The 24,554-nt window shown below is 45.4% G+C and overlaps 1 protein-coding gene and 1 non-coding gene across 2 annotated transcripts in view; one reads left to right on the top strand and one right to left on the bottom strand.

The window, feature by feature from the left end:
• Positions 1 to 12,390: 12,390 nt before the first annotated feature.
• LOC112438403 (U7 small nuclear RNA) lies at positions 12,391 to 12,452 on the bottom strand. Its single transcript, XR_003026830.1, has one exon. It is a non-coding gene; the product is annotated as a U7 small nuclear RNA (small nuclear RNA).
• Positions 12,453 to 17,687: 5,235 nt separating this feature from the next.
• The window catches only part of GALNT2 (polypeptide N-acetylgalactosaminyltransferase 2), a 215,361-nt gene continuing 208,494 nt past the window's right edge, over positions 17,688 to 24,554 (top strand). Inside the window, exon 1 of the mRNA XM_034948729.3 lies at positions 17,688 to 17,973. Coding sequence (XP_034804620.1) covers positions 17,833 to 17,973 — 141 coding nt within the window. The 5' untranslated portion in view covers positions 17,688 to 17,832. The remainder of the gene's footprint in view (positions 17,974 to 24,554) is intronic.

The following is a 24,554-nucleotide window of genomic DNA, read 5'->3' as shown; positions in this document are numbered from 1 at the left end:
CCATGAGCAAGATGAGGCACTTGCAATTGGGCTTGCAACCAGAGCTCCCTACTTGATACAGAGGCTTTCAGCAGCTTCTACTGGAGAGCTGCTGTGCTGAACTGAGAGCGAGTACCCTGGTGTTATTCACAAGAGGATGAGGTCCGATGTCTAGGGCTTTTCTCATAGGATTGCAGATTTACCATATTTTACCTTGTGGTGCCAGGGACAAAGACATGAAAAATAAGCAAATAGATAGGAAGGGGGGCAATAAAATCTACAGTTTATTAAATGAAAGAATGAATTTAATTTTTTAACCTTTGATGACAATGAGCTATGCCACCTTCTTGAGAATGTGGCACCAAAGTCCAGAGGACAAAGTAATAAGACTAGAAGTCCCTGAATACATATCTGAATGAAGTAATGAGGGAGAGGCATAGAAGATGGTGTTTCATGAGTCGTTTATCAAACTGTCTGCACTGCAGCATTCAGCATCTGGACCAGCTCTGTCAACATCACTTGCAGTTGCTGTTGAATCACATGTGACAAATGACAAGTCCCCAACAGGTCTGGGCTGACAGCCAGCCTGCCTCCACTGCAGTGACACCTAGTGCAAAGCCTGTATTTGGGACTCAGCCTATAAAAGAGGACCACCCACCCCTGTCCACCACCACCACAGTTGCCTGCCACCATTGTAGAACAAACTACAGGAGAATGTCACACATACCCTAGGGGATACATTCACTCTGCTCTTTGAAAAGTCTTTGCATACACTGTGTTTCAGGTGAGCCCCTCCTATGTCACCTGGAGAGATAGGCAGGATAGGCGTTGTGATGTCCATGTTAGAGAAAAGCAAGCTCAGATCCCAAGAGAGTACGACACGCCTGCTGTGATACCGTTTGTCACAGGTAGCTCTTTGCCTTTGATGGGTGAGAGAGGCAAAGAAGGTGGCAAGACTAGTCTCATCTGTTAAATGTCAGTCATCAAAACCAAAGTTGAAGCCAGGTGCTGTCACTCACACCCATAATCCCAGCATTTTGGGAAGCCAAGGTGGGAGGATTGCTTAAGCCCAGGAATTCCAGACCAGCCTGGGCAACATGGTGAGACCCTCATCTCTACAAAAAAAAAAAAAAATAGCCAGGTGCAATGGTGTGTGTCTGTGGTCCCAGCCACTTAGGAGGCTGAGATGAGAGGATGGCTTGAGCCTGGGAGGCTGAAGCTGCAGTAAGCCCTGATTATTCTACTGTACTCCAGCCTGGGTAATAGAGCCAGACTCTGTCTCAAAAAAAAAAAAAAAAAAAAATGACAACAACAACAAAAAACCAAAGTTGATACTTTTAAAATATCAACTTTGATATCAACTTTTAAATATTTTAAATATTTTTAAAATATCGACTTTTAAATATCTTAAAAATACTTCTAAATATTCCCCAACTTTGGGCAGATTCATTTCATTCTGTAGCAAATTGGTTTCTGCATTTGGGCTGAACCACTTGATAGACATATACTCTGCAGTTATATATATAATATATATTTTACACTCTATAGTAAGTTGCCTGAAGTGCCCAATATATTCTAAGAACATGAAAGAAACGATTCCAAAATAAATGATTTCCATCAGCCCCTTGAAAGTGTCTGAGACCTCACTTATTTCTCTATTGTTCTGCCTCATTCTGTGTAATTGCACTGGATAAAACATTACCTGGTCTAAATTGTCTTGTCAATAGAACTTTCACTTTCTCTTTTTTGTACCTCTGCTTCTCATACTCCTATAGCCATTCAGACCCTGGCTTTGTTTTCTCTCATCTCTCCTGAGCCCTCGGCTTATGTCCACAGGGACTGGCTCTCTGTGGAGGAGAAAGGACTGGCTCTCTGTGTGGAGATTTCTGGCTCTCTCTTCAAGCTCCCAACTCTGCTCTGTTCTACTCACCCCAGCCCTCACCTTCCAGCAGTGCATCTAGAATGGGCCCTTCTGCCATATTTGCATTCCACGGCTCTCTCATTCAGTCCCCCACTGATCTCCCCCAGCCTTCACTATTTGAAGCAGGGTAGGCATTTTCCTTGATTCCGCCAAGCAGATTTTCAATTCCTAGGATTCTGTAGTTGAGCCTCAGGGATCGTTCCTAAAATCTTTTAGGTGGTGAGAGTGAGAAGCCACCTGAGACCAGGCCTGGGAGGGCCAAGGTTGACCTTGTCAGGGCTGCAGTGGAGAAAGCCAGATGTTTTAGATGGCCATGAAGCCAAGGGAAAGAGATCGGGAGGCTCTGAGAGGCCGCGTGGGAACCTGGTTCTTGTGGAGATCCCAGTTCTGGGAACCAGCCCTTTGGAACCTGACCAACTTTCCTGTACTTGCCCTATTTTGCTTAAGCTGGGGAGTTCTGTTTCTTGTACCCCTAATCATGGCTGCCTCCAATCTCACCTTTAATTTGCTGGGAAGCTTTAGCTAACGGCACCTGCCCCACCTTCACTGCAGCTTTATTCTGCCTCTGGCTTTACCATGTCAGGAAGAAATCTGATCTAATCTCATCTCTCTATATTATGGGCTGAACTGTCTCCCTCTAAAAATTCACATGTTGCAGTCCTAACCTCCAGGACCTCAGAATGCAACTGTATTTGAAGATAGGACCTCTAAAGAGGTAAGCAAGTTAGAATAGAATGAGCTCATTAGGGAGGGCCCTACTGCAATATGAATGCTGTCCTTACAAGAAAAGAAGCCCGGGACAAAGATGCACTCCAAGGGAGGACCATGTGAGGACACAGGGAGAAGACGGCCATCTGCAAGCCAAGGAGAGAGACCTCAGGAGAAACCAACCCTGCTGACACCTCAATCTTGAACTTCCAGTCTCCGGAATTGTGAACAAGTAATATAGCTGAGAGCAGCCACCAACTTTCATTGCTCAGGGAAAAATCTTGGAACCAAACTTACCTCCTTCTTTCTCCCAAACCCTACCTCCCACCCATCAGGAAATACTGCTGGTTCCACCCTCACTGCTGGCTCTTCTCTTCTGCTTGCTCCCACACTGGTCTCAGCACCAGCAAGCGGAAGAGTTTCCCAAAAGGTCGGAAAGACTGCTTCTGCCCCTGCCTTGTGTAATCAAACTCAACACAGCAGCCAGCATCAGATGTGTTTGCTCTTCTGCCCAAAACCCTCCACTCAGAGTAGAAGCTAATCCTGAAAGCACCCTGCAGGATCCTACATTCTCCAACTCACTGTGACCTTCTGACCCAGCTCCGACCTCTTCCTTCTTATTCTCAATTCACCATGCAGGCTGGACAAGCTCTGCCTCAGAGACTTCGCCTGACTGCTTTAGCTCCTGCATGGAAGGCCCTTCTCCCAGGTGCCTGCTTGGCTGATTCTCTCACCTCCCTCTAGTCTGGGCTCAGATAACCCCTGCTCACCATATCCAGGGTGGCCACTGAGTCCGCACTCACTGTCACTCTCCCCTTCCCTGCTCCACCTGTCCTTGTGTGCAGTGTACATGTGACCTTCTAACACACTACAGGGGACCCTTGAACAACATGGGGGTTAGGGCACTGACCCCCTTTGCGGTCAAAAATCCACGTATAACTTTTGACTCCCCCAAGACTTACCTACTAATAGCCTACTGTTGACTAGAAGATTTACTGATAACATAAACAAACAATTACCACATACTGTGTATATGTCTTAAATACTGTGTCCATACAATACAGTAAGCCGGAGAAAAGAAATTATTAAGAAAATCATGAGGAAGAGAAAATACATTTCCTATTCATTAATTGGAAATGGATGATCATAAAGGTCTTCATTCTCATTGTCTTCATGTTGAGTAGGCTGAAGTAAAGGAGGAAAAGAGGAGTTCTTCTTGCTGTCTCAAGGGTGGCAGAAGATCCACATATGAGTAGACCTCATGTGGTTCAAGGGCCAATTTGTATTTACTCTACCTACTCATTGTGTTGAATGCTTACTGCCAGTCCCTCCCTTTCCCATCCACCACTGCACTACAGTAGGAACCCCAGGAGGGCAGGGACCTAAGTCTGGTTTTTTTTTTGTTTGTTTTGTTTTGTTTTTGGAGACAGAGTTTCGCTCTTGTTGCCCAGGCTGGAGTGCAGTGGTGTGATCTCGGCTCACTGCAACCTTAGCCTCCCAGGTTCAAACGATTCTCCTGCCTCAGCCTCCTGAGTAGCTGGGATCACAGGCATGTGCCACCATGCCTGGCTAATTTTGTATTTTTAGTAGAGACGGGGTTTCTCCATATTGGTCAGGCTGGTCTCGAACTCCCAACCTCAGGTGATCCACCCACCTCGGCCTCCCAAAGTGCTGGGAATTACAGGCATCAGCCACTGTGCCCGGCCTGGTTTTTTTTGAGACAGAGTCCACCCTCTCACCCAGGCTGTAGTACCAAGGCACAATCTCAGCTCACTACAACTTCCACCTCCCAGGTTCAAGTGATTCTCGTGCCTCAGCCTCCCGAGTAGCTGGGATTACAGGGGTGCACCACAATACCCGGCTTTTTTTTTTTTTTTTTTTCTATTTTTAGTAGAGATAGGGTTTCAGCCTGTTGGCCAGGCTGGCCTTGAACTCCTGACCTCAGGTGATCCACCTGCCTTGGCCTCCCAAAGTGTTGGGATTACAGGCGTGAGCCACCGCACCCAGTCTAAGTCTGTTTTGTTCCCTGATGTAACCCAAGTTTCTAGAACAGTGCCTGGCACAAAGCAAGCGCCTAATAGAGAATGGCTGATGGAATAAATAGAACTTCTCACTAAAGTCCACCCATTTCCTTAAGTCTGGGGCTATGGGGGCGTCTTTAACCATGAGTCTCCTTTCCTGCCTAAACCTTCCCACTCAAGTCCAGCTGCTGCTGCTTCCCAGCCAGCTCTTGTTTGATTCCTCCCTGCTCCCTCAGAGACCTGACTGGAGCTCAGATCTGCCCCACCCCATCCAGCTGCAGAGCATGGACTCGTCCCATTACCCCAACAGGTCCTGAAATCACCTATTAATCTTTTAAAATGTTGCTTTTATCCTACCACTCCCTTGCTCTAAAAAACCCACCACCCCTCTGTCAGCTGTTGGATCAAGTTCAGGTATAGCAGCCTGAGAGCCAAGCTCTCAGATCCAGGGCCTATCCTCCTCCACCACAGCTGTCTGCGGTCGAGAACGCCTCCCAGAACGCTCACCCTCATGTCTGAACCATACCCATCCTCCAAAGCCCAACTCAAACCCTCCCCTCGACCCTTCCTTGGAACTCCAGCCCACACCGATGGGTCCATTCTCTGACTTCTCCCCACAACAATTGAGGGCAGCTCCTGATTTAAAAGTTGGATTAATGCAGCAGGAGATTAAGGACAATAAACCTTTTATCATTTGGAAATCCCCAAGAGATTTTGATAGCAACTAGACTTGCTCCCCGCCATATATATTACATTTAAAATTTTCTGTTAACCTCTTAAGTGTCCATATCCAGCATTTGCCACTTTATTTATTGCCTTACTATCTATTTCACATGTGCGTGCTCTGTTTGTCAAACAAGGGAATAAGTTCCTTGAGGGTAAAGGCTGGATTATACAGTGATACGTTGATTAGAAATTCCTCGGGAACAAGGCTCATTTATTCAAAATCGACTATGCTCAAAAATAAAAACAAAACATCTTCATAAATCATTCTAAGCAGAGCTGCCAGCTTACAGCTGCATGTCAGAAATATTTCAATGCACAGTTTCTGTTTGTCTCTACCGATTCTGAAGTTAACGAGACCCGTCTTGGGGAGAATCTGCAGTCTGAGAAGTTTGCTCTTGGCATGCAGAGTCTCCTCATTTCCAACTTGAGCTTCCGCAGCACCATTGTCAGGCCCCTGAAAGGTGCACATCTCCACCTCCCCACCTCCCCAACCTCCTGCAGAATGGATAGACCTAGGAGACTGCCCTTTATCTTCATGGATGCATTGAAACTGACTCCCTCCGGACTGTGTGCACTGCACTCACTCTTAGAAGGTGTGAGATTTTTCTGAAGGCAGAGATGTTCTTCACTTTCTTCATCCGTGCACTCCAGTAATCTAGAATAGAGCTTGGCAAAATGTAAATACTCAATAAATATTTGTGGAATCGGTGATTGTTATCTCAATGGGTGTTTATACTTTCAACCTTTTATCTCCAGTTGTTTCATAAATTGTTGAGGACTTGTCAATTACCTACATGGGAGAAATGTTCTCCCTCCCCACACCTTCTTAAGCAAAAATGCCCCTGATGTTTCAATTAGGCTGGTCAATCTGACCTGTAGCTGGCCTAGCCTCCCTCAGGAGGAGGTGATTCATGGAGACTTTCCCGTTGTCTTTCCAGCTCACTGCCTGGTTCTTGAAGAGGACAAGCTATGGTGGGATCCCTTTCTCATGGCCCATCGTCATCATGTCTACAGACTCATCCAGCCCCTCTTTTGAGCCCCCTTCTCTCCAGGGCTCTCCTCTATCACTTACCTCTGCAAAGGTCAAGCATTCATCCTTAACAATGACCTAATTCTGCCCTCCCGTCCCCTCCCTAGGACTTCCAAATGCATCATTTTATGTTGCTCTATTTGGGATCTGATTTAAGGACTTTTCTTAGTAAAAACCTCTCTTTTCCGACATCCTGAAGAGTCCCATATCATTTCTCTTCCTGGTTCAGAAGTTTCTAACAAAGATAATCTGCCTGGTAAAGAAACCTGCTTGCTAACGGAGCTATAATTTGGGGTGCTTTAAAAAAAACCTCCTAGTGAATTATATCCAGGACAAAAAATCTTCATGGAGCTAAATTTAATCATTAGCAGCTCAAGGACAGGAACCCATAGTGTACATTTTCATTTTTTTTTTCTCACTGTTTGTAGAAGTCCTAGGCCCAGCACAGACCTGTAATAAACACCTGTTGAATAATTGTTGAATAACTGATTGATTGACAGCCTGCTGAGCATGCCAGATGTTTCTGTCTGGCTACAATGTCTGGGTTTTTCTTTTCTTCAATAAAAATTGTTATGATTTTCAATGCAATTATTCACCAGATTTTCCTCATGTGCCTTTATTTTTCTTTTTCTCCCAGCTTTTCATTTTGAAAAGTTTAAGTTATAGATACAAGTTGAAAGAACAGAATAATAACCCCATTATGCTCTCTACCTGGATCCAACAATGAGTGTTTTCCCACATTTGTTTTTATCTCTTGCTATATCTATGCCTATATTTTTATAACTCTCTACAATATAAATACTTTCATTGCTAGGTCATTTGAAAGTAAGTTGCAGACATCAAGAACTTTACCCATAAATACTCCAGCACACAGCTCCTAAGAATGAGGACATTTTTCTAAGTAACCACAATAGCAATATCACAGCTAAAAAATTAATAATAACTCCAAAATATAATCTAATACCCCTTCACTTATTCTTAAATTGGAAAAGCTTGCCTTTTGATCAGACAATGACTTTGCTTTCCAAAGTGGAATTGTAGTCCTAGTTCCCTACAGATCCATTAGGATTTATAGGTATAGTCAAGATGTACAGTTCACATAAGATAGTTGCATTCTCTGGTTCTGGGATGACAAAGGGATGTTCAGGCCCCCAGAATGGGCTGTTTCTAGGGTAGACCAGGTCCATCATCAAGTGGGACCAGGGAGATGTTGCTTTGGGACTCTGAGGGTTGCCATGAGCCCTACGTACCTGTTAGAGTTTCTAACCCCACAGCTCCGCAATGTATGCTTGCTCTGTCTCTTTCTAAAATCCCTGTTTCTACTCTCCTTTGTCTACTTGCATTGGCAAATGGTAACACTATACACTAGTCAGCTCCACTCTTGGCAGTTCTGATTCAGTAGGTCTGGGATGGGAATCTCGAGAAATTTTATTTTTAAAAAGCTCTCCAAGATCTGCAATCTGGCAGGGGGAGGGGGGAATGGAAAATCCCTCATGAGTTACGTGGTCTGCCTACACAGCTCTGCACATCTTATGTATATGTGTTTGTGGGTTTCTGTAAAATGTCTCCAATTATCTTTGGAAGTGAGTGGAGTATAAACTATAAATAAACGAGAGACTTTCTCAGAACATCTATGTGCGGTGGGACCAGTCTTGGGGACTCTGCAGCTGAAGGTGGGGGACGGTGGAGAGAGACTGTGAACTTGAAGAGAGATGACCGGCTGGGTCTGTGTTTGGTGCTGCCATTGGCTAATTACATGGATGGTTTTGGACAAGTTGCCTGACTTTTCTGAGCCTCAGTTTGTCATCCTCTAAGATGGGCAGAGTAATATGCACCTCACGAGACCTTGAGGTCGTGCATGTGAAAGTGCTTTGTAAACTACCTGCAGGAGTCTAAGTTGAGCCAGAGATAAGTTCACCCAAGAGCCCGGATCTGCCTGGGGGCAGGGGCAGGCACACAAGGAACTGGCTACTGGAGGAGCTGCGGGGCCTCTTGAGAAGAAGCTTACCCTAAAGGAAGGTAGCAACCACAGGCAGGAGGGGTAGGAAATGGGAAGGGGCATTGCTGGGGTTAGGTAAGTGTCGTCCGGGGCTAGGAGGATTCCGCTGGCTCCTTTCCCCAGGACGAAGGGAGGAAAGGGCTCTGATACAAGAGTGTACACGAACGAAAAGCACTGGCTGGAGATCATCTATGTGGAATGTGGACAGGGCAAGGTGCCCGTAGCCCCTATGGCTGACAGAGTAAGTAGAACTTCTCACTAAAGTACACGTATGTCCTTAAGTCTGGGGCTATGGGGGCGTCTTTAACCATGAGTCTCCTTTCCTAGCCCTCCTGACACTGGCCTCCTCCTTCCTAGGCCCAACTCTCAGGCTCACTCAGGGGCAGCCTGGGCTGGTGAGGCATCAGCAGAGGCCGTAGTGCTATGAGTGCTGGCTGGCGGCACGGCGACATATTCCCTGGGAGCCTGAGATGAGAGGGTTACACAGCAGGGAAGGTGGGAACAAGAAGACTGCCTTTCAGCAGAATGTCCCCAGGATCTCCTAAGCCCCCGTGATGCTGTGCTCGGTCGCTTTCCTGCCCCACCCCCTCCAGGTAGCTGCTGTCCTGCCTAATGGGAAGATTCCTTTCCCCCACCGGCAAGTGTGCCAAGTGCCTCCTACTGACTCACTCTCCCTGACTCTGCTACTCGCTGAGCTGCCTTGGGCAAGGCACTTAACAGCACCCTGCTATAAAACTGAAATAGTGAGAGCATTTACTTGATAGGACTGTTGTGAAGATTTAATAAAATAATACACAAACAGTGCCTGGCATATGGTAAGCACATCATTAATGTTTATATGTTCAGGGCAATCGATTCCTTTACCCTAAATCACATTTGATAAACTATTTCTCAGTCACAATTCAAGTCAAGCAATTTCTGGGAAGACAGCAGCAGGTGGTTAACACTGTCCCCGGGGTGTGGGGATTTTGAGCTTAGTGTCACTAAGAGCTGCTCACTGAGGATAGAACTGTAGTACTTCAAAGTGTCCCCTCTCATTAAAGACAGCCCATTGTGGGTCCTGGGAGTATGACAGGGCCTGGGCAAGCTCTTCCATATCTTCTTTTTGTAATAACCTCCATAGAAATGTGCTTTCAGTTTGGTGGGAGGGGCGTGCGAACGAGTTCCAATTATCCAATTTCAGTGTTTAATATTTTGTTCCTTTTAAGCAGTCATAATTTTGTTTCTCCTTTTCTCCTGATTGGGTATTGTCCCCCTTTAAAGCATTTTAGAAAAAAGGAAATTGGACAATCAGATTATAAGAAAGGTTCTATTGTGCAAAGTCACAATGTATCATTAAATTGTACAGGGCTCCCGACATCTCCGACAACAGTAACTGGTACAGTGAATTGGCAGCAGAAACGCTGAAGCTGTATTTATGTGCTGCTACAAATATGTAGCTATTCTTACTGTACTATACAGTCAGGAAAAAGCCCTAAGGGCTTCTGGCATGAAAATGTTACATTGATAAATGACAGCCACGGTGCTGAACAGTACTAGGGTCTGACAAAAGGCAAGTCAATGTATATAGAGTTTCCTACTCATTACCTTACCTGTAAACACTAGAAGTCATGCACAAGTGTTTGAAAGTGTCTGTGGAGATGTGTTAGGAAAGTAAATGAAGTTAGAAGAAAGACAAGGAGCGGGTGTTTATATGCCAGCTGTCTAGAGAAGCAAGTTGTAGTATCTTTTAGACGCTTGGGCTGTGGGGTTGTTGCAATGGAATGTTTTTAGGTTTCTGCCTTTTATCTAATCAGCAGAATGAAACTTCAGGGTCACCATATTGCATGTAAAACCACTTTTAAAGAAAACGATTTCAAACTTACCAAAAAAGTTGCAAAAATAGTGCAGAGAATTCACCTATGTCCTTTACCCAGACTCGCCATTTTAAAATATTTTGCCACTTTTTTTTTTTATCATTCTCTCTCTATATTTTTCTTGAATCTTTTGAAAGCAGCTCGTGTATGTCATGCCCCCTTAACCCTTGACACTTTAGTTTATATTTCCTAACAAATATCATATTTCCTAACATTCTTCTAAGCAACTATAGTACAGTTAGCAAAATCAGAAAATTGGACATTATACTATTTACCATAGTGTACCATGGTATATCAGACTATGCTATAGTCTGTAGTCCTGTTTTGTTCATTGTCCTACTCATGTTCTCCATAGTATTTTTACTTTCCACTACAGGGGCTTTATTGCATTTAGATATCATGTCTCTTCAGGTCCATTAATCTGGGACATTTCCTTACTCTTTCTTTGTCTTTCACAATAGACAAAGTGACATTTCTGAAGAATACAAACCACTTACTTTACAGAATGTTCCCCATTTTTTTCCTGATATTGATTCACATCCTTGGCCAGAATACATATTTTCATTTGAATATATTCTCCCTTGGACACCTTGTAATTATTCTTTGTTTCTGGGATAGTTTTTGTCATTATTTTCAATTTCCTTCTTGAATTTGCTCAACCCTTGTTTATATACATCCTTGGCCAGAATACAAAAACCATGATGCTGTCACCTTCTCAGAGTCTCTCTGCAGACTCAGGATATCCATCTGACCCTCATAAGTGATGCTAGTTTTGGTCACCTGGCCAAGGTGCTGCCTATTTCTCCACCAGCTACTAAATCCCCCATCCCCCTCACCACCACCACCCACACCCAGCAGTGAATAATATGTCTATTATCCAACTAACAAATGTCTGTTGAAAGACATTTGAAGACCTTGTAAATCTCCTCCTTTTCATCAAACTCCTCCTCCCCTAACCACTTCAGCATCCATTCAGGTGTCGTCTCCAAACAAACCTTTACTGCGATGGTTGTAAGATGGCGATCCACTCTTCCCTGAATGTCTATCAGTTGGCATTCTACTCAAAGAGTTCTCCTTTTGTCCATTTATTTATTATCATTGTGTATACCTAGATTTCTACTTTATTCAGTGTTTATTTTGATGCATATATTGTCTTAGATTTAGCCAGTGGGGCCCCTTCAAGCTGGCTCGTATGTCATTTTAACATTGTGCTCTCTCTCTCCTCTGCTTCTCTCTTTCTCTCTCTCTCACTCTTTCTGCCCTTCCTTACTTTCTAGTACAACAAGATGTTCCAGGCTCATTTAATACCCTCTCAACCCCAGTCCTGGAATCAATAATTTCTCCAGTGAACTCTTACAATGGAGAATGGTATTTAGAAACCAAGATCTGGGTGCAAGGGGTGCTCATTGCTACTGGGATATTATTAATCGGGGCCCTTTAAGTGGACAGATCTAGGAAATATGTATGTATATTTGTTTAAATATGCATACATATGAGCATAGATATGTGTGTGTGTGTGTGTGTGTGTGTGTGTGTGTCTGTATGAAATAATGAGTTCATACCGCTATCTCTAATTACAAATCTACTCCACAGGAATCTTTCTTGCCTTCTTCCATCCCATTCTGTATCTCCCTTCTTCCATAGTGAAAAGCCTAGCTCCCCAAAACAATGTATTTCCTGATTTGCTCAATTGCATACTATGCATAAAATAATACAATTGCTATACCCATAACACTATGAAAAAAATAAAGGGCTTTAAAATTCTTTCCAGTTCTAGGCTGAGAGCACATAGCTGGCATACTTTGTTTAAGGTTATGAATATTTTTTTAAGCTTTATATTATTCATTTATAATATAATTGGATTCAGATATTTCTGTTTGGATTCAGTTTTTATTCCTCTCCCCTCAGCTTTCTTGATTTTATTTTGTTTTTTTAATATAGAGAACACTATCATGTTTCCAAAATTTAAGCCTGGAAAAACAGTATACTCAGAGAAGCATCAATTCTTCTCCTATCCCTTCTACCTTTCCCTGCCACCCCTTCTAGGTAACCAACTCAATTGTTTTCTGGTTTACCACTATTGTGTATGTGAGTGTGTATGTGTGTTTTGCCAAAATATGCAGATACATGTGACTTTTCTTTTCTGCATGGAGTGTTTTCCAGTGAAAACCAGCAAACCTTCTACACAAGTTCTAAAAGAGCTATAACACTTACATGTATGTTTTCTTCTAGTCCCTTCTTTGTTACAGAAAAAGTAGCAGATGATACATACCCTATTGCAACTTCCTTTTTTCATTTAACAAAATATCCTGGATATTACGCTATATGTGTTCACAGACGTTTTCCTTATTTATTTATTTATTTATTTTTGTAGTCTTGCCAACAGAATGTTTTGTCAAGCTTTTGATTTTTTACCAGTTTGATGGGAGGATAAATAGTATGTTTGTAGTTTTAATTTACAACTCTATTACGAGCAAAGTTTAATGTCTTTCCACATGTTTATGGACTCTTTGTAGATCTTTACTATAAATTGTCTGTTTATGCTTTTCCCCATTTTTTAGAGGAGATTTGGGGTTTTTCCTTAATGTTTAAGTACTTTATATGTCAGAGATATTACCTTTTTATCTATAATGTTGTGGAAATAATTTCTCCCAACTTGTCATTTGTAGTTTTTTCAAATTGTGATGAAATATACATCACATAAAATTTACCATCATAACCATTTTAAGTGTATAATTCTGTGCCATTAAGTACATTTACCATCCATCTCCAGAATGTTATCATCTCAAACTGAAACTCCGAACTCATAAATAATAATGGGAACTCCTAATTCCTCTCTTCCTCAAGCCCCTGGTGACTGCCATTTTACTTTTTGCCTCTATGATTTTGGTTACTGTAGGAAATTCATATAAGTGAAATCATTTGGTATTTGTCTTTTTGTGTCTCACTCATTTCATCTAGCATATTGTCCTCAAGGTTCATCAATGTTCTGGTATGTGTTAGAATTTTCTTCTTTTTTAGGGCTGAATAATGTTCCATTGCATGGATATACCACACTCTGCTTGTCCATTTATCTGTTGATAGATATTTGTGTTGTCCCACCCTTTGGCCACTGTAAATAACACTGCTATGAACGTGGATGTACAAATATCCGTTTGAGTCCCTGCTTTCAATTCCTTTATGTATACAACCAGAAATGGAATTGCTGGATCATATAGTAGCTCTAAATTTAATTTTTTGGGGAACCACTATACCATTTTCAACAGCAGTGCATAAGGGTTCCAATTTCTCTACATCCTCACCAACACTTGTTATTTATTTATTTATTTATTTTTAAAATGTTTTATAGGCTGGGCGCGGTGGCTCACACCTGTAATCCCAGCACTTTGGGAGGCCGAGGCAGGTGGATCATGAGGTCAGGAGTTCGAGACCAGCCTGGCCAATATGGTGAAACCCTGTCTCTACTAAAAATACAAAAATTAGCTGAGCATGGTGGTACATGCCTGTAGGCCCAGCTGCTTAGGAGTCTGAGGCAGGAGAATGGCTTGACCCCAGGAGGTGGAGGTTGCAGTGAGCCGAGATTGTGCCACTGCACTTTAGCCTCGGTGACAGAGCAAGTCTCCATCAAAAAAAAAAAAAAAAAGTTTTATATAATAGCTATCCTAATGGATATGAAGTGGTATCTCACTGTGGGTTTTTGTTGTGTTTTGTTTTTTATTTCCATAATCAACACTGGAGGTACATTACAGTTTGTCCTCATGAATTCTAGTTGTTCTCATGAGGTACATTTTGTCCTTGCAGTTTTGACTTTGTCTTTGAAATGCCCCATGTCACATCTAGCTATTCTTCTGATTCCCAGGTCTAGAAACTACAGTGACTTCAGACCTGCCCCATGTACAATGGAAAGACTTCCATAACCTGTTTTCTTCTACCTCTAACATTGTCTAAAGTTTAATCTCTATCATACATCGCTTATTCCATCAAACTAATAATGATTTTACTTTGCAGATCAAATCCTAATGATATACAATTGATAAGTGTTTCGGAAGGGAGGTTTTGGGCTATAAATTGTCCCTCTTCATCTCATTTAATGCTTTTTGGCCACTCTGTTTTGTTTGATATCAGAATCACAGCACCTGCTTTTTCAGAGTTGGGGTTTCCGTTATGCCTACATTTGAAAATCTTTTATTTTAAAGGGTGAACTGAGCCCACTTATAAATTGTTATGTCTGATGTGGGTTGGTCTCAGCTGTGTCATATTGTTTCCTATTATAACTACTGCATCACCGTGCCACACTTACTGTGTTTCTTTCATTATTTGGTATGTATTCTTTGCTATTTTTAGAACTTTTGGGGTTTTGGAATAGGGTTTCCAATATTTGGGAATACATATATTTTGTTGTAGTGATTTTTATTTATATTTTTAATATATTACCCTTAATTCCTATATTTTGTTTCTAACCTTTTAACATCTGGTCTGTCTGTTTTATATGGTATCCTTTCACTCCTACCTGCTACTGATATTGCAGACAATGATATTATTCTATTTTCCCTTCGCTCTTCCCCTTCTCCTCCAGTTGCCTTTAGTTGCACCTGTTCTAAGTTTATCAGAAAGCGTAATGTATATACACTAGTCTTTCACCTTCTGAATATACAAAATGCTCTCCATTAGTCACTCTGCTGGCTTCCTCAGCTGTCTCTTGGTTGGAGGAAGCTCATTCTCTAAGATTCCTCATGAAAGGCCCATGTGAGTCACGTTCTCTGAATTTTTGCATTCAGGTCATATCTGTTTGCCTACAACCTTGACACTTGAGGGCTGGGTATAAAAATCACTGCCTGGTACTTTTTTGTGTGTGTGTCATGGAGTCTCGCTCTGTCACCCAGGCTAGGGTGCAATGGCATGATCTCAGCTCACTGCAACCTCTGCCTCCTGGGTTCAAATGATTCTTCCACCTCAGCCTCTCGAGTAGCTGCGATTACAGGCACCTGCCGGCTAATTTTCATATTTTTTTTAGTGATGGGGTTTCACCACTTTGGCCAGGCTGGTCTTGAACTCCTGACCTCATGTGATCCACCCACTCTGGCCTCTCAAAGTGCTGGGATTACAGGCATGAGCCACTATGCCCAGCCTGCCTGGCACTTTTGTTCCTTGTTAATGCTGCTCCACTGTTGCCTGGCTTTGCATGTTGCTGTTCAGAAGTCTGATGCCAGCATAAATTTTTATCTCTATAAGCAATTTGATCTTTTTTGCCTTTAAAATCTAATCGTTTTACTAAAATATATTTAGGAGTTGATAATTCCAGATCATTTCCCAAGGTACATGGAAGTCACTTTTGACATGTACTTTAAATTTTCCCTTATTCCTGGATTATTTTCTGGGGTTATAGTTTTAATATTAATTAGGTTTTATTGTTTAATGTTTGTACTTTAGGGACTCCACTTAACATGTATTTTGGTCTTTCTTTCCTGGCTTTTATTTTAACCTCTTCTCTCTGAACCTTTTTACTTCTATCTTTATATTATTTTCAATTTCTTGATTGTTTTCTTGCCATTCTTCAGTGTCCTTTTACATATTTTCATTTGAATATATTCTCCCTTGGACACCTTGTAATTATTCTTTGTTTCTGGGATAGTTTTTGTCATTACTTTCAATTTCCTTCTTGAATTTGCTCAACCCTTGTTGCATTTCTTCCTAATTTTTGTCTAGTCTGTCTTCAGTTCTTGAAATTTCTTATCCTAGATATGTGCGTGTGTGTGTATGTGTATACAAATACATGACACTTTGTTCAGTTTGACATGTGGTATTACAATTTTCTTATGCTTCATGGTTTTTATTGTGGGGGTTTTCATCAGCGAAAATGTTATGATTTATTTTTTTATCATCAGAAATGTGATTTCTGTTTTCTTTTTGCAGAATCTTTATATGCAGTTGATTTGATGTTTTTCTGTTACTAGGCATTTTGAGGCAGGGTTCCCAGTTCAAGAGTGTTTTATCTGTGTACTGAAATGCAGTTTTTAATAGATAATGTTGGTGTTTGGGGAGGGGACTGGCTGTCTTCTCTTTCATTTCTGCAGGATTTGTAATTTTCCCTTCTGACTTCCTTCTTTCCCTTCATTGTCAGGCCTCTGAAGGACATTATCTTCTTTTCGTATTTATCTGACTTTTTCCCAGAAACAAGGCTCCTTCAAGCCTCTCACCTCTTGTCCCATTTTCTTTCAAATCTCTTCCCTTGATCAATAAGGCACCTGACCTCTGTTCAGTTTTTAATTCTTGGTGTTGGACTTTCTATTTATAAAGAGGTGACAACCCTGTACTTCACTTAAGTCCTTGGCAATAGTGGAGGGAGCTCAGTTGGAATTTGATATCTTTTCTTTCTTCTACTTAAGTAATTTAATGTTCAGTTCATGGCATTCTCTCTAAGTAATGCTGAAGGCTTGTTTGTTTTTGTTTCTTTGAGGATATGGGTACGGACTTATATCAGGCAGCTGCCATTATCCTCTGACCGAGAAGCTCCTGAAAACATTTAATATATCAAGTTCTAAGTAAAATTTCTGTCTTTCTTAGGAACACTGGAAGCTTTGCGTGTTGCAAGGGCATCACCAAGGTTACATAGATTATGTTACAAGACAGATCGTTTTCTTGTATCGTTAAAGATGCTTAATGTGCTTTTTAAAGAACGCAACGAATGAGAAAGATTTTAAACAATATATTATTGCTTTCCTTCTTCCTCATTTTGTGTTTATTGAAAAGAACAACTCTACCATTGATAGCTCTGTCACCCACAGAAAAATGTTCTTTTGGAAATTACCTTCTCAGTTCCTACCACCTCAAAACCTCCACATCTGCCTATATAGATAAATAAAATCGATACCAGCGGGTCAGGAATGTTTTGCTGCAAGATTAGTGAGAAAACTGCAGCAAGCAGCAGCAAAGTCGGGTTCAAGCGGGCGGTTTGCACCAAAAACTCAGGTCAGTTGGCCAATAAGAGCAAGCCCGTTAAGGGTCTGAGGTGGCCCCAAAGACCAAGGCTGAAGAGGTGACAGTCTGGGCAGGAAGCGCCGAGGCCACTACCGCCCCCGTAATCGAGAGGCCCCGTGTGCGTGAGCAAGGCTCTTTGCCCACGTGTGCGCGCGCTCCAGTCTGGTCCCGGGGCAGCCACCTGTCACTCACGGGGGAGGGGGCGGCCGGCGGGGGGAGCACGCTGAGGGGCGGGCGGCCGGGGACGGGGCGGCGCCCAGGCCCTCACGGCGGAGCCCGGCGTGCTGCAGCCATGGAGACGCGGCAGTCCCCTCCCGCGGCCCGCGCCCCGGCCCCCGCAGCCGCCGCCGATTGGTCGCCCTTTGCTCCCTGACCCCCCTCGCCGCCTCCGAGGCCGCTGCTTCCTGCTCTGGTGCCGCGCGGCGCCGCCGGCCCGGGGCGGAGCTCGGGCGCCGATTGCGCGCCGCCGCCGAGCAGTAGCACCGCGCGGGAGGAGGAGCCGCCGCCGCGCCCTTCCCCTTCCTCCGCTCCTCCCCCGGCCCCCACCGCGCCCGCGGCCGGCCCAGGCAGCACTCGCGAGCAGCGGCGGCCCCGCCGGCGGCCGAGTTGGGAGAATGCGGCGGCGCTCGCGGATGCTGCTCTGCTTCGCCTTCCTGTGGGTGCTGGGCATCGCCTACTACATGTACTCGGGGGGCGGCTCTGCGCTGGCCGGGGGCGCGGGCGGCGGCGGCGGCGGCGGCGGCGCCGGCAGGAAGGTGAGTGGAGCGCCCTGCCGCGGCCGGGCCCCTGCGCCCACCCCCCACCCTGCGCCCCTGTCCCCTGCCCGCTCCGCGCCGCCCCTGCGCTCCTCCGCCCGGACCTCCGCTCGCGTCGCCCGCCCCCGTCCCGGGCCTCCGCGCCGAGTGCCCAGGGCAGGGGTGCACCCGGCCCCTCTGCGCACGCCGGGCTCCGAAAGGGCGGCCCCCGCAGCCTTTCTCTGCCCCCTCTCGTGGACGTCGCCCCTCTCTCTGCTCGTCGTAATTCGAGTCTTGTCCGGCCGCCGGGAGCCCCATCCCCTGCGGTTGGAAGTTTAGGGATGGGGGTGTTGGGAAACACAAAGGGGGTGGGGAGGAGAGGAGAGAGAGGCGACCGCTTTTCCAACGCGTCATGTACAGCAGGAGAGAGGAGTCCAAGTTTCTTTTCAGCCCTTTGATACCAGCGGCTGCAAATCCTCGTCCCTTTCCCCCTGTCACTCCGCGGGGCGTGGGTTCCGTGTTTCTGCCACCTTCTTTGCCCTTTACCTTTGGGGGGCAGGGGCGGCCGCTCCCGTGCCAAGTAAAGCCCCAGGGCCCGTGCGAGCCAGGGGCCAGTGCGCCCCTGCGCCCCGAGCGAGGCCAGTCCCGGCCGTTCCCTTGCGGCCCCAGCGTTACCCTCTGCCCAACCCGGCCCCTGGCCCTCCCGCGCGAGCCGGACGTGGCCTCCTGCGCTTGCATTTTCCATCCCCACTCCCCGCTTCAGGGAGAATCCCTCTTCTGTGGCTGTGTTTTTAACATGCTCCAGGGGCCGAGTGATCCGGCTGTGGGGACCGTGTGAGCCGCTCTGCGGTTCCGCGTCCTCGTGCCGCCGCTCCGGACGGCCGGGCCCTTGGGCATTCGGGAGGATGGTGAGCGCCGAGAGGAGCCGGGACAGCGCGGTCCTGCGGCGTCGGGCTGTGTGCTGGAGCATGCCGGCAGGGGACGTTTGTAGTGTTTTACTGGCTCCTCGGCTTTGAAAGCAGCGTTATCTTTTCCGAATTCCTGTAACCCTCGTTACTGTGACATTTAGTGTCACCGCAAACCCAGAAAATTCTGAGTTAATGGAGATGGACTACTGGTGGTTGGGTTGGAACAAGAGAGTGGTATCCTGAAACAAGCCAGAGGGAACTAACTAGATGAACAGACTTCAGTTCTGAAGTCAGACCCCTAAATGTCCACGCCGGGGTTTGGCTGCTTCAAAGGTTTTTTCTTTGCTTCATTCATTCATTCATAGCCGAAGATGTTAGGTGGAATGGGTGCCTTATGTGGTTTCTGGTAAATTACATGGATTTGTTTTATCTAGAAGGGCAGAAATAAAGCCCTCTTTCCACGTGCTGAATCGGCCTAGCTTCTGAGCTGACATTGTACTCTTAGCGTTGTTTTTGTAAAAAATGGTATAGGTAGTATATGTACGCGAAGACTTGGTTTATTCTTGAACAGCAAAGAGCATGCAGGCAGCAAAAGCCGTGCAGTCCATTCAGAGATATAATCGTGTAAAACTGGAATGATTTTTAAAACTTTGCTTCCCGGTAAACTGTGCCTTGGCCACTCTGCATAGCCTGGTGTGCTGGTGAGACCTGGCAAAGCTTTCTGCCTTTCATGCAAAGAAAACCAAACACATAAGCCACCCTTGGCGTTTCTCTTTCCTTAGTCTGCCACTTTCATTAGTACACGTGATTAGAAAGAGCAAGCGTGCTCGTTCGCCTCCCGGAGGCTGATTCCTCACTCTGGTGGGCTTCAGTTCCTGAATGGTGTGAGGGGTCTTTCATGCAGAAGTCTTCAGACACTCCTGAAGTGTGTGATTCTTAGTTGGCTTTTGTTTTGTTTTGTTTTGTTTTGTTTTTTTAAAGAATTCCTGGTGGCAATATAGACAGGTACGGAGACCAGGTAGAAAAAGTGGGGGAAATGAACAATTACACATGGATTGGTGATTTGGGATTCTATTCTGTCAACGAACCATAAAATTTAATCCTAGCCCTTAGGATGCTTTAGTGATTTGTCGGTTGAGGAAGAGGTGTGTAAATGCAATAGCTTTTGAAATCGCAGTGGAAGACTCATTAACTTCGTGTGGTGGACCCTGGGTTAAAGAGAAGCCTTAAGATGGTTTCTGAAGGAGGTAAATAGAGCCCTGCTGTCACGAATGCCTGATGTATAGGAAAATCGTGTAGTCTTCTTTCTTCCCCAATTGTTTCCATGGATTTAGACACTAGAAGTGTCTCTAAATTTGTTTCATTCTCATACCAAAAAAAAAAAAAAAATGTGGTTTGTTTGGCTTGTAAAGTATGGACATAAAAAAAGATAGCGGGCCATGCACAGAAAGGCAGAATTTAAAAGCTAGCTATAGTTTTTTAGAGATAAGTGGACCTATATTTTTTCTCTTGCCTCATACTGTTCAAATCAGGGCTTTTATTCCATATTCAGCCAGTTTCTGCACATCCTGACGTTTTTCATAGGGTACTAGGCTGCAGTATTGGGCTTTAGGGATCGTCTGAGGGGAGTCCAACTAGGATTTCTGCTGCTTCAGCAGCCCAGCCCAGGCTTGTCATTGTGTACCCTGCCTGTTAAGTAACTCATCACAGAACTATTATTCTACACTTGGCAAAACCCAGAGAGCCAGCTCACCTCAGATTGCAGGTTTAGTAAACTAAGCAGGAGGGAGTGCTGAAGACCAATCTCAGGCACTGCCGCACAACTCGGGACTCAACACCCAGGCTCAGGACATGTATGTTAAAGCAGTTTATGCAAAATATTGTTTAAAATTACATTTCATTTACATTTGTGTCCATACCCTTTCCCCCCATATTTTGCTCTTTCCCCCTAAATTGATGATTTGCACTTCAAGTGTGCCTTTCCTTTGAGCTTCTTAAATGCTTTAAAATTTTAATCATGTTAAGTCTCCCCTGGGCTTTGGTACGTTGGCAGTGGATGGAGCCGCAGAAGAGAGGAAGGGATTTCTCTGGAAATGAAGCTGCCTGTGGGTGAAGTGTGGCTGTTTAGGGTGGAAAGGGAAGGGTTTTCTCTCTGCTGTAAGAGTGTGTGGAGCCTGAGACCCCTTGCCTGTGTGCCTGCATGCTGGGAGGTAAGGGACGGTGTTAGTTGAGGGACATGATCCGGAGCCCTGGGAGCCTGTCCACATTGCACAGTAGCATCACCCTTATTCCCTGAGCTGGCACGAGTCCTGTAGCCCTTGCCCGAGAGTCCATGGGTGGGGGACTTTGGGTGGGATCTTCTAGGAATCATGCGGGGAGGCGGGCAGGTTATTTCTTGGAACAGTGAAGGACCTTGGCGGGCTAGACCATGGTACACGTGGAGGGGAACGTTAGGGTGTAAAGTTGGAGAAATTCAGAACTAAATTGTAACGGGCTTCAAATGCCAAGCTGAACCATTTGGGAACTAGTAATGTTTTTGAGCTAGTAGTAGACATTAAAGGGAAATGGCACAAATCCACTTATTGGCATTGAGTGAGACCTAGCTGTTTACCTCTTTGTGCTTAGTGACCTTCACTGATGCATTGAACCTCTCTGACCCTCAGTTTCCTCATCTTTGCAGTGGGAGTAATCATTCTTACCTCATGGCCTTGTTCGGAGAGTTAAATACTGTTAGTGGGTGCTGAATAACTGCTATCTCTAAAAGAGGAAAATGAAAAAATAAAAGCCTAAATATCCCCTTGAAAGTGTAGTGAACCAGGAATCTTAAGTTCACGGTATTCCTGATACAATTCTTGATTTCTGGAAAATAGTCGTCTTTCTTTTTTTTATCCCTTACCCCCACCTCTGAGATTGATCTGACTGGTTCGTTTGGGGTTTGGGCTATGAATCTTAAATGCTGTTAGAGACGGACTTTTTGGGAAGTTGTCCAGACACCATGCCAGCTCTCTTGTACCCAATCGTGGTGTCAGAATGGGGATCCCAGTAGTGGGCAGCCATCAGGAATGTGGGTGGAGGGTGCAGCTTGCCTTGGCGGTTAGGCAGTTGTAGTGTCCACCAGTGGACAGACGTGTCCCTGAGCGAGGGGCTCCTGTGGTGGGATCCCAGGTTCTGAGCTCCACTGCTCTTCCTCTGTAGCCCTGCCCCTCTTGTTAGAAGGGCAGGTCGCTGTGATCCCTGGAAGCATGCATGACTTGAGGTCGAGCATGGGGCCCTCACGTGGTTTAATGGGTGCCAAAAATCTGTGAGCATCTTGGTGGATGCGGAGGGGAACACCCATACCACTCCTTGCCACCTATCATCAGTTTGGAGTTTAAAGAAAGTCCACTTCAAATGAGAGTTTGAAGTTGACATAGGGAGGACAGTAGCAGGGAAAACCACTGTATAGCCAGATAATCCGACAGTGGCACTGTAACATAAACTTCTCTCTTTAAAGAAAATAAAGTTTCCCAATTCTGGAGTGAAGCTTTGGCTGCCTCTGGGTCAGCAAACATAATGGAAACAGATTGTGTGACTGCTGAACAGTGCAAAAGTAACGAGCTCTTCCCTAGACCCTTGAGCAAAAATGAAAAAGCAACTGCTTTACCCAGCACTGAGTGGGGTCAGCTTGCCCAGGCTCTGTTGGACCTTGGGGTGGGGGACACCTGGGAGGCTGGTGAAGGTTTTATGAGTCTTAAGGCCTGCTGTCAGTTTCCCCACCCTAGCTCCTGTTTGGATGAATGATGGGTGAGTGGTTGGTCTCCTGTTTGGAACAGAGGAAGAGGTGGTCAGAAAAATGATGGGAGAGGGGGTGGGGGAGATTGGGTTGGGGAAGACATAATTTCTTCTTGCTACTGCTCATGTTTCTTAGGGCTTTGGGGAGAGGGAAGTCAGTTTGGGAAGATACTGATTTTAGTGTCAAAGCAGGCAAGGCCACTGTCCTGCCTAACTTCTAGCAAGTCCAGAGGCAGTGGGCTTAGTGAAAGGAGGTGTGGTGGGGCGGGGGTGGGGGGTGTGCGGTGAGGCTGCCTGGGACAGAGACACAGGTGTAAGCAGGAGTCGACTGTGAGGCTCTGGCTGAGATCCCAGGAAGGGAAGCTAGGTATTCCTGGGAAAAGCCTGTGAAGTCTCCTGGAGTGCCCAGCAGAATTCACGTGATGAGAAAACACACAAACCTGGCCAAGTCTACGCTCCCTGTTGGTTTTTGTGCTTTTGTCCTTGTGAAGCCTCTTCTGGAAGCTCTGCATGGGTGATGCTGAGCCATACAAGTCAGTGGATATCCAGATGGAAACACACTGGCTTAGCCATGCCACTCACATGTAACAGTGGGGCACTTCCATGCTGGTTGTTAAATATGCTCTGCCTTGAGACCCCCTGAGTGCCCTCCGGTTCCTAGCTGCCCTGGTCTTTCCTTGGGATCTCTTTCCCATGTTCAGCAATCAAAGGGTTGAATCCTGATACTTGAGGGGCCTCTTGGACCCACTTCTGTGCCTGTGCCATAGTGAACATGCTGATTGTCACCCCTGCAAATGTGCCACTTGGATAGAAGGAGGCCTAGCCCCACTTCCATGATGGGAACAATCCCTTTTCCCTCTGAGTAAGTCTTGATTCACTGTTACTGTTGAGAGTTCTGGTTCCACCATTGTAATCTTGTGGCCTTGCCTCTAGACTGCCTTATGGGTGAGGTGTTTTTAAGGAGGAGGGATGTCTTGGTACTTCCATATGCAAACCCTCCTGAATGGGTCTGGGATAGGCTGGGCCTGGCGGGGAACTCTCCTCTCTGGAGAATTACATTGAATTCATTGATGTGTGCTCACCAGTGATCACTCCTCTCCTTAGAGTGGAACTTGACCTTGTTCTCTTAACAGTGTGAAGATTCCTTTACCTTGGCCCTGTGCTTGATCTTCATGATGAACCCAGTATGGAGTTGGCAGGAAAGCTGTCTTCAGATTACCTGCCCAGTCCAGAAAGCCTCTCCCACCTTTCTCTATTGTAAACCATGGAAATAAAAGGGGCTCAAGACACTAATCCATCTTCCCTGATGGGCCCCCACCTTTCTAGGGTTCCCTGCTCTAAGCAGGTGGCATTGTGCTCCTGCCTGGCTCTTGCCTCCTGCAGCACAGGGTGAAACACTGGCATTTTTGCACTTAGTCATGTCTACTAGTATGGGCCCCAGAAGCATGGGGTGTTTTATATGGATTAGGTTTCTTAGCATGCTGAAATGTAGATGACAGTGATTCATCAGGGCCGGATTTGGAGATAAACAAAAACTGTCACATAGAGTCTCACTCATAGGCTTACATTTAAAAAGCTTTCCCAGGCTATGGGAGTTATATGAGCCCCTTGTCTCACTGAGGCGGGCTGTCACAAAGAAGCAGTTAAGGGCTGGCTGCCTGGGGGCTGGGAAATGGGCCGATCCCTCATGGCTCAGCCTGCCCTTGCTGGCTGCTTGCCCTGGTCAACTGTCCCTTCTGCCGCAGCCTTCCAGGAGCTCCCCATGGAACAGAGAGTCTCTCCTAGGCCACTCTGCTGACCACCTCCTCCTGCCCATGGCTGGCAGTTTTCTGTCCCTAACTCTTAGGGAAGAGGAATGGCCAGGAGGGTTGGGGGTAGAGTTACTGAATTTCCAGAGTTCAGGTCAGGACATGCATTTGGGCA

This window comes from Pan paniscus, chromosome 1, assembly GCF_029289425.2.
Source record: "Pan paniscus chromosome 1, NHGRI_mPanPan1-v2.0_pri, whole genome shotgun sequence".
Classification (NCBI taxonomy): domain Eukaryota; kingdom Metazoa; phylum Chordata; class Mammalia; order Primates; family Hominidae; genus Pan; species Pan paniscus.
This window is presented reverse-complemented; position numbering and strand designations above follow the sequence as displayed.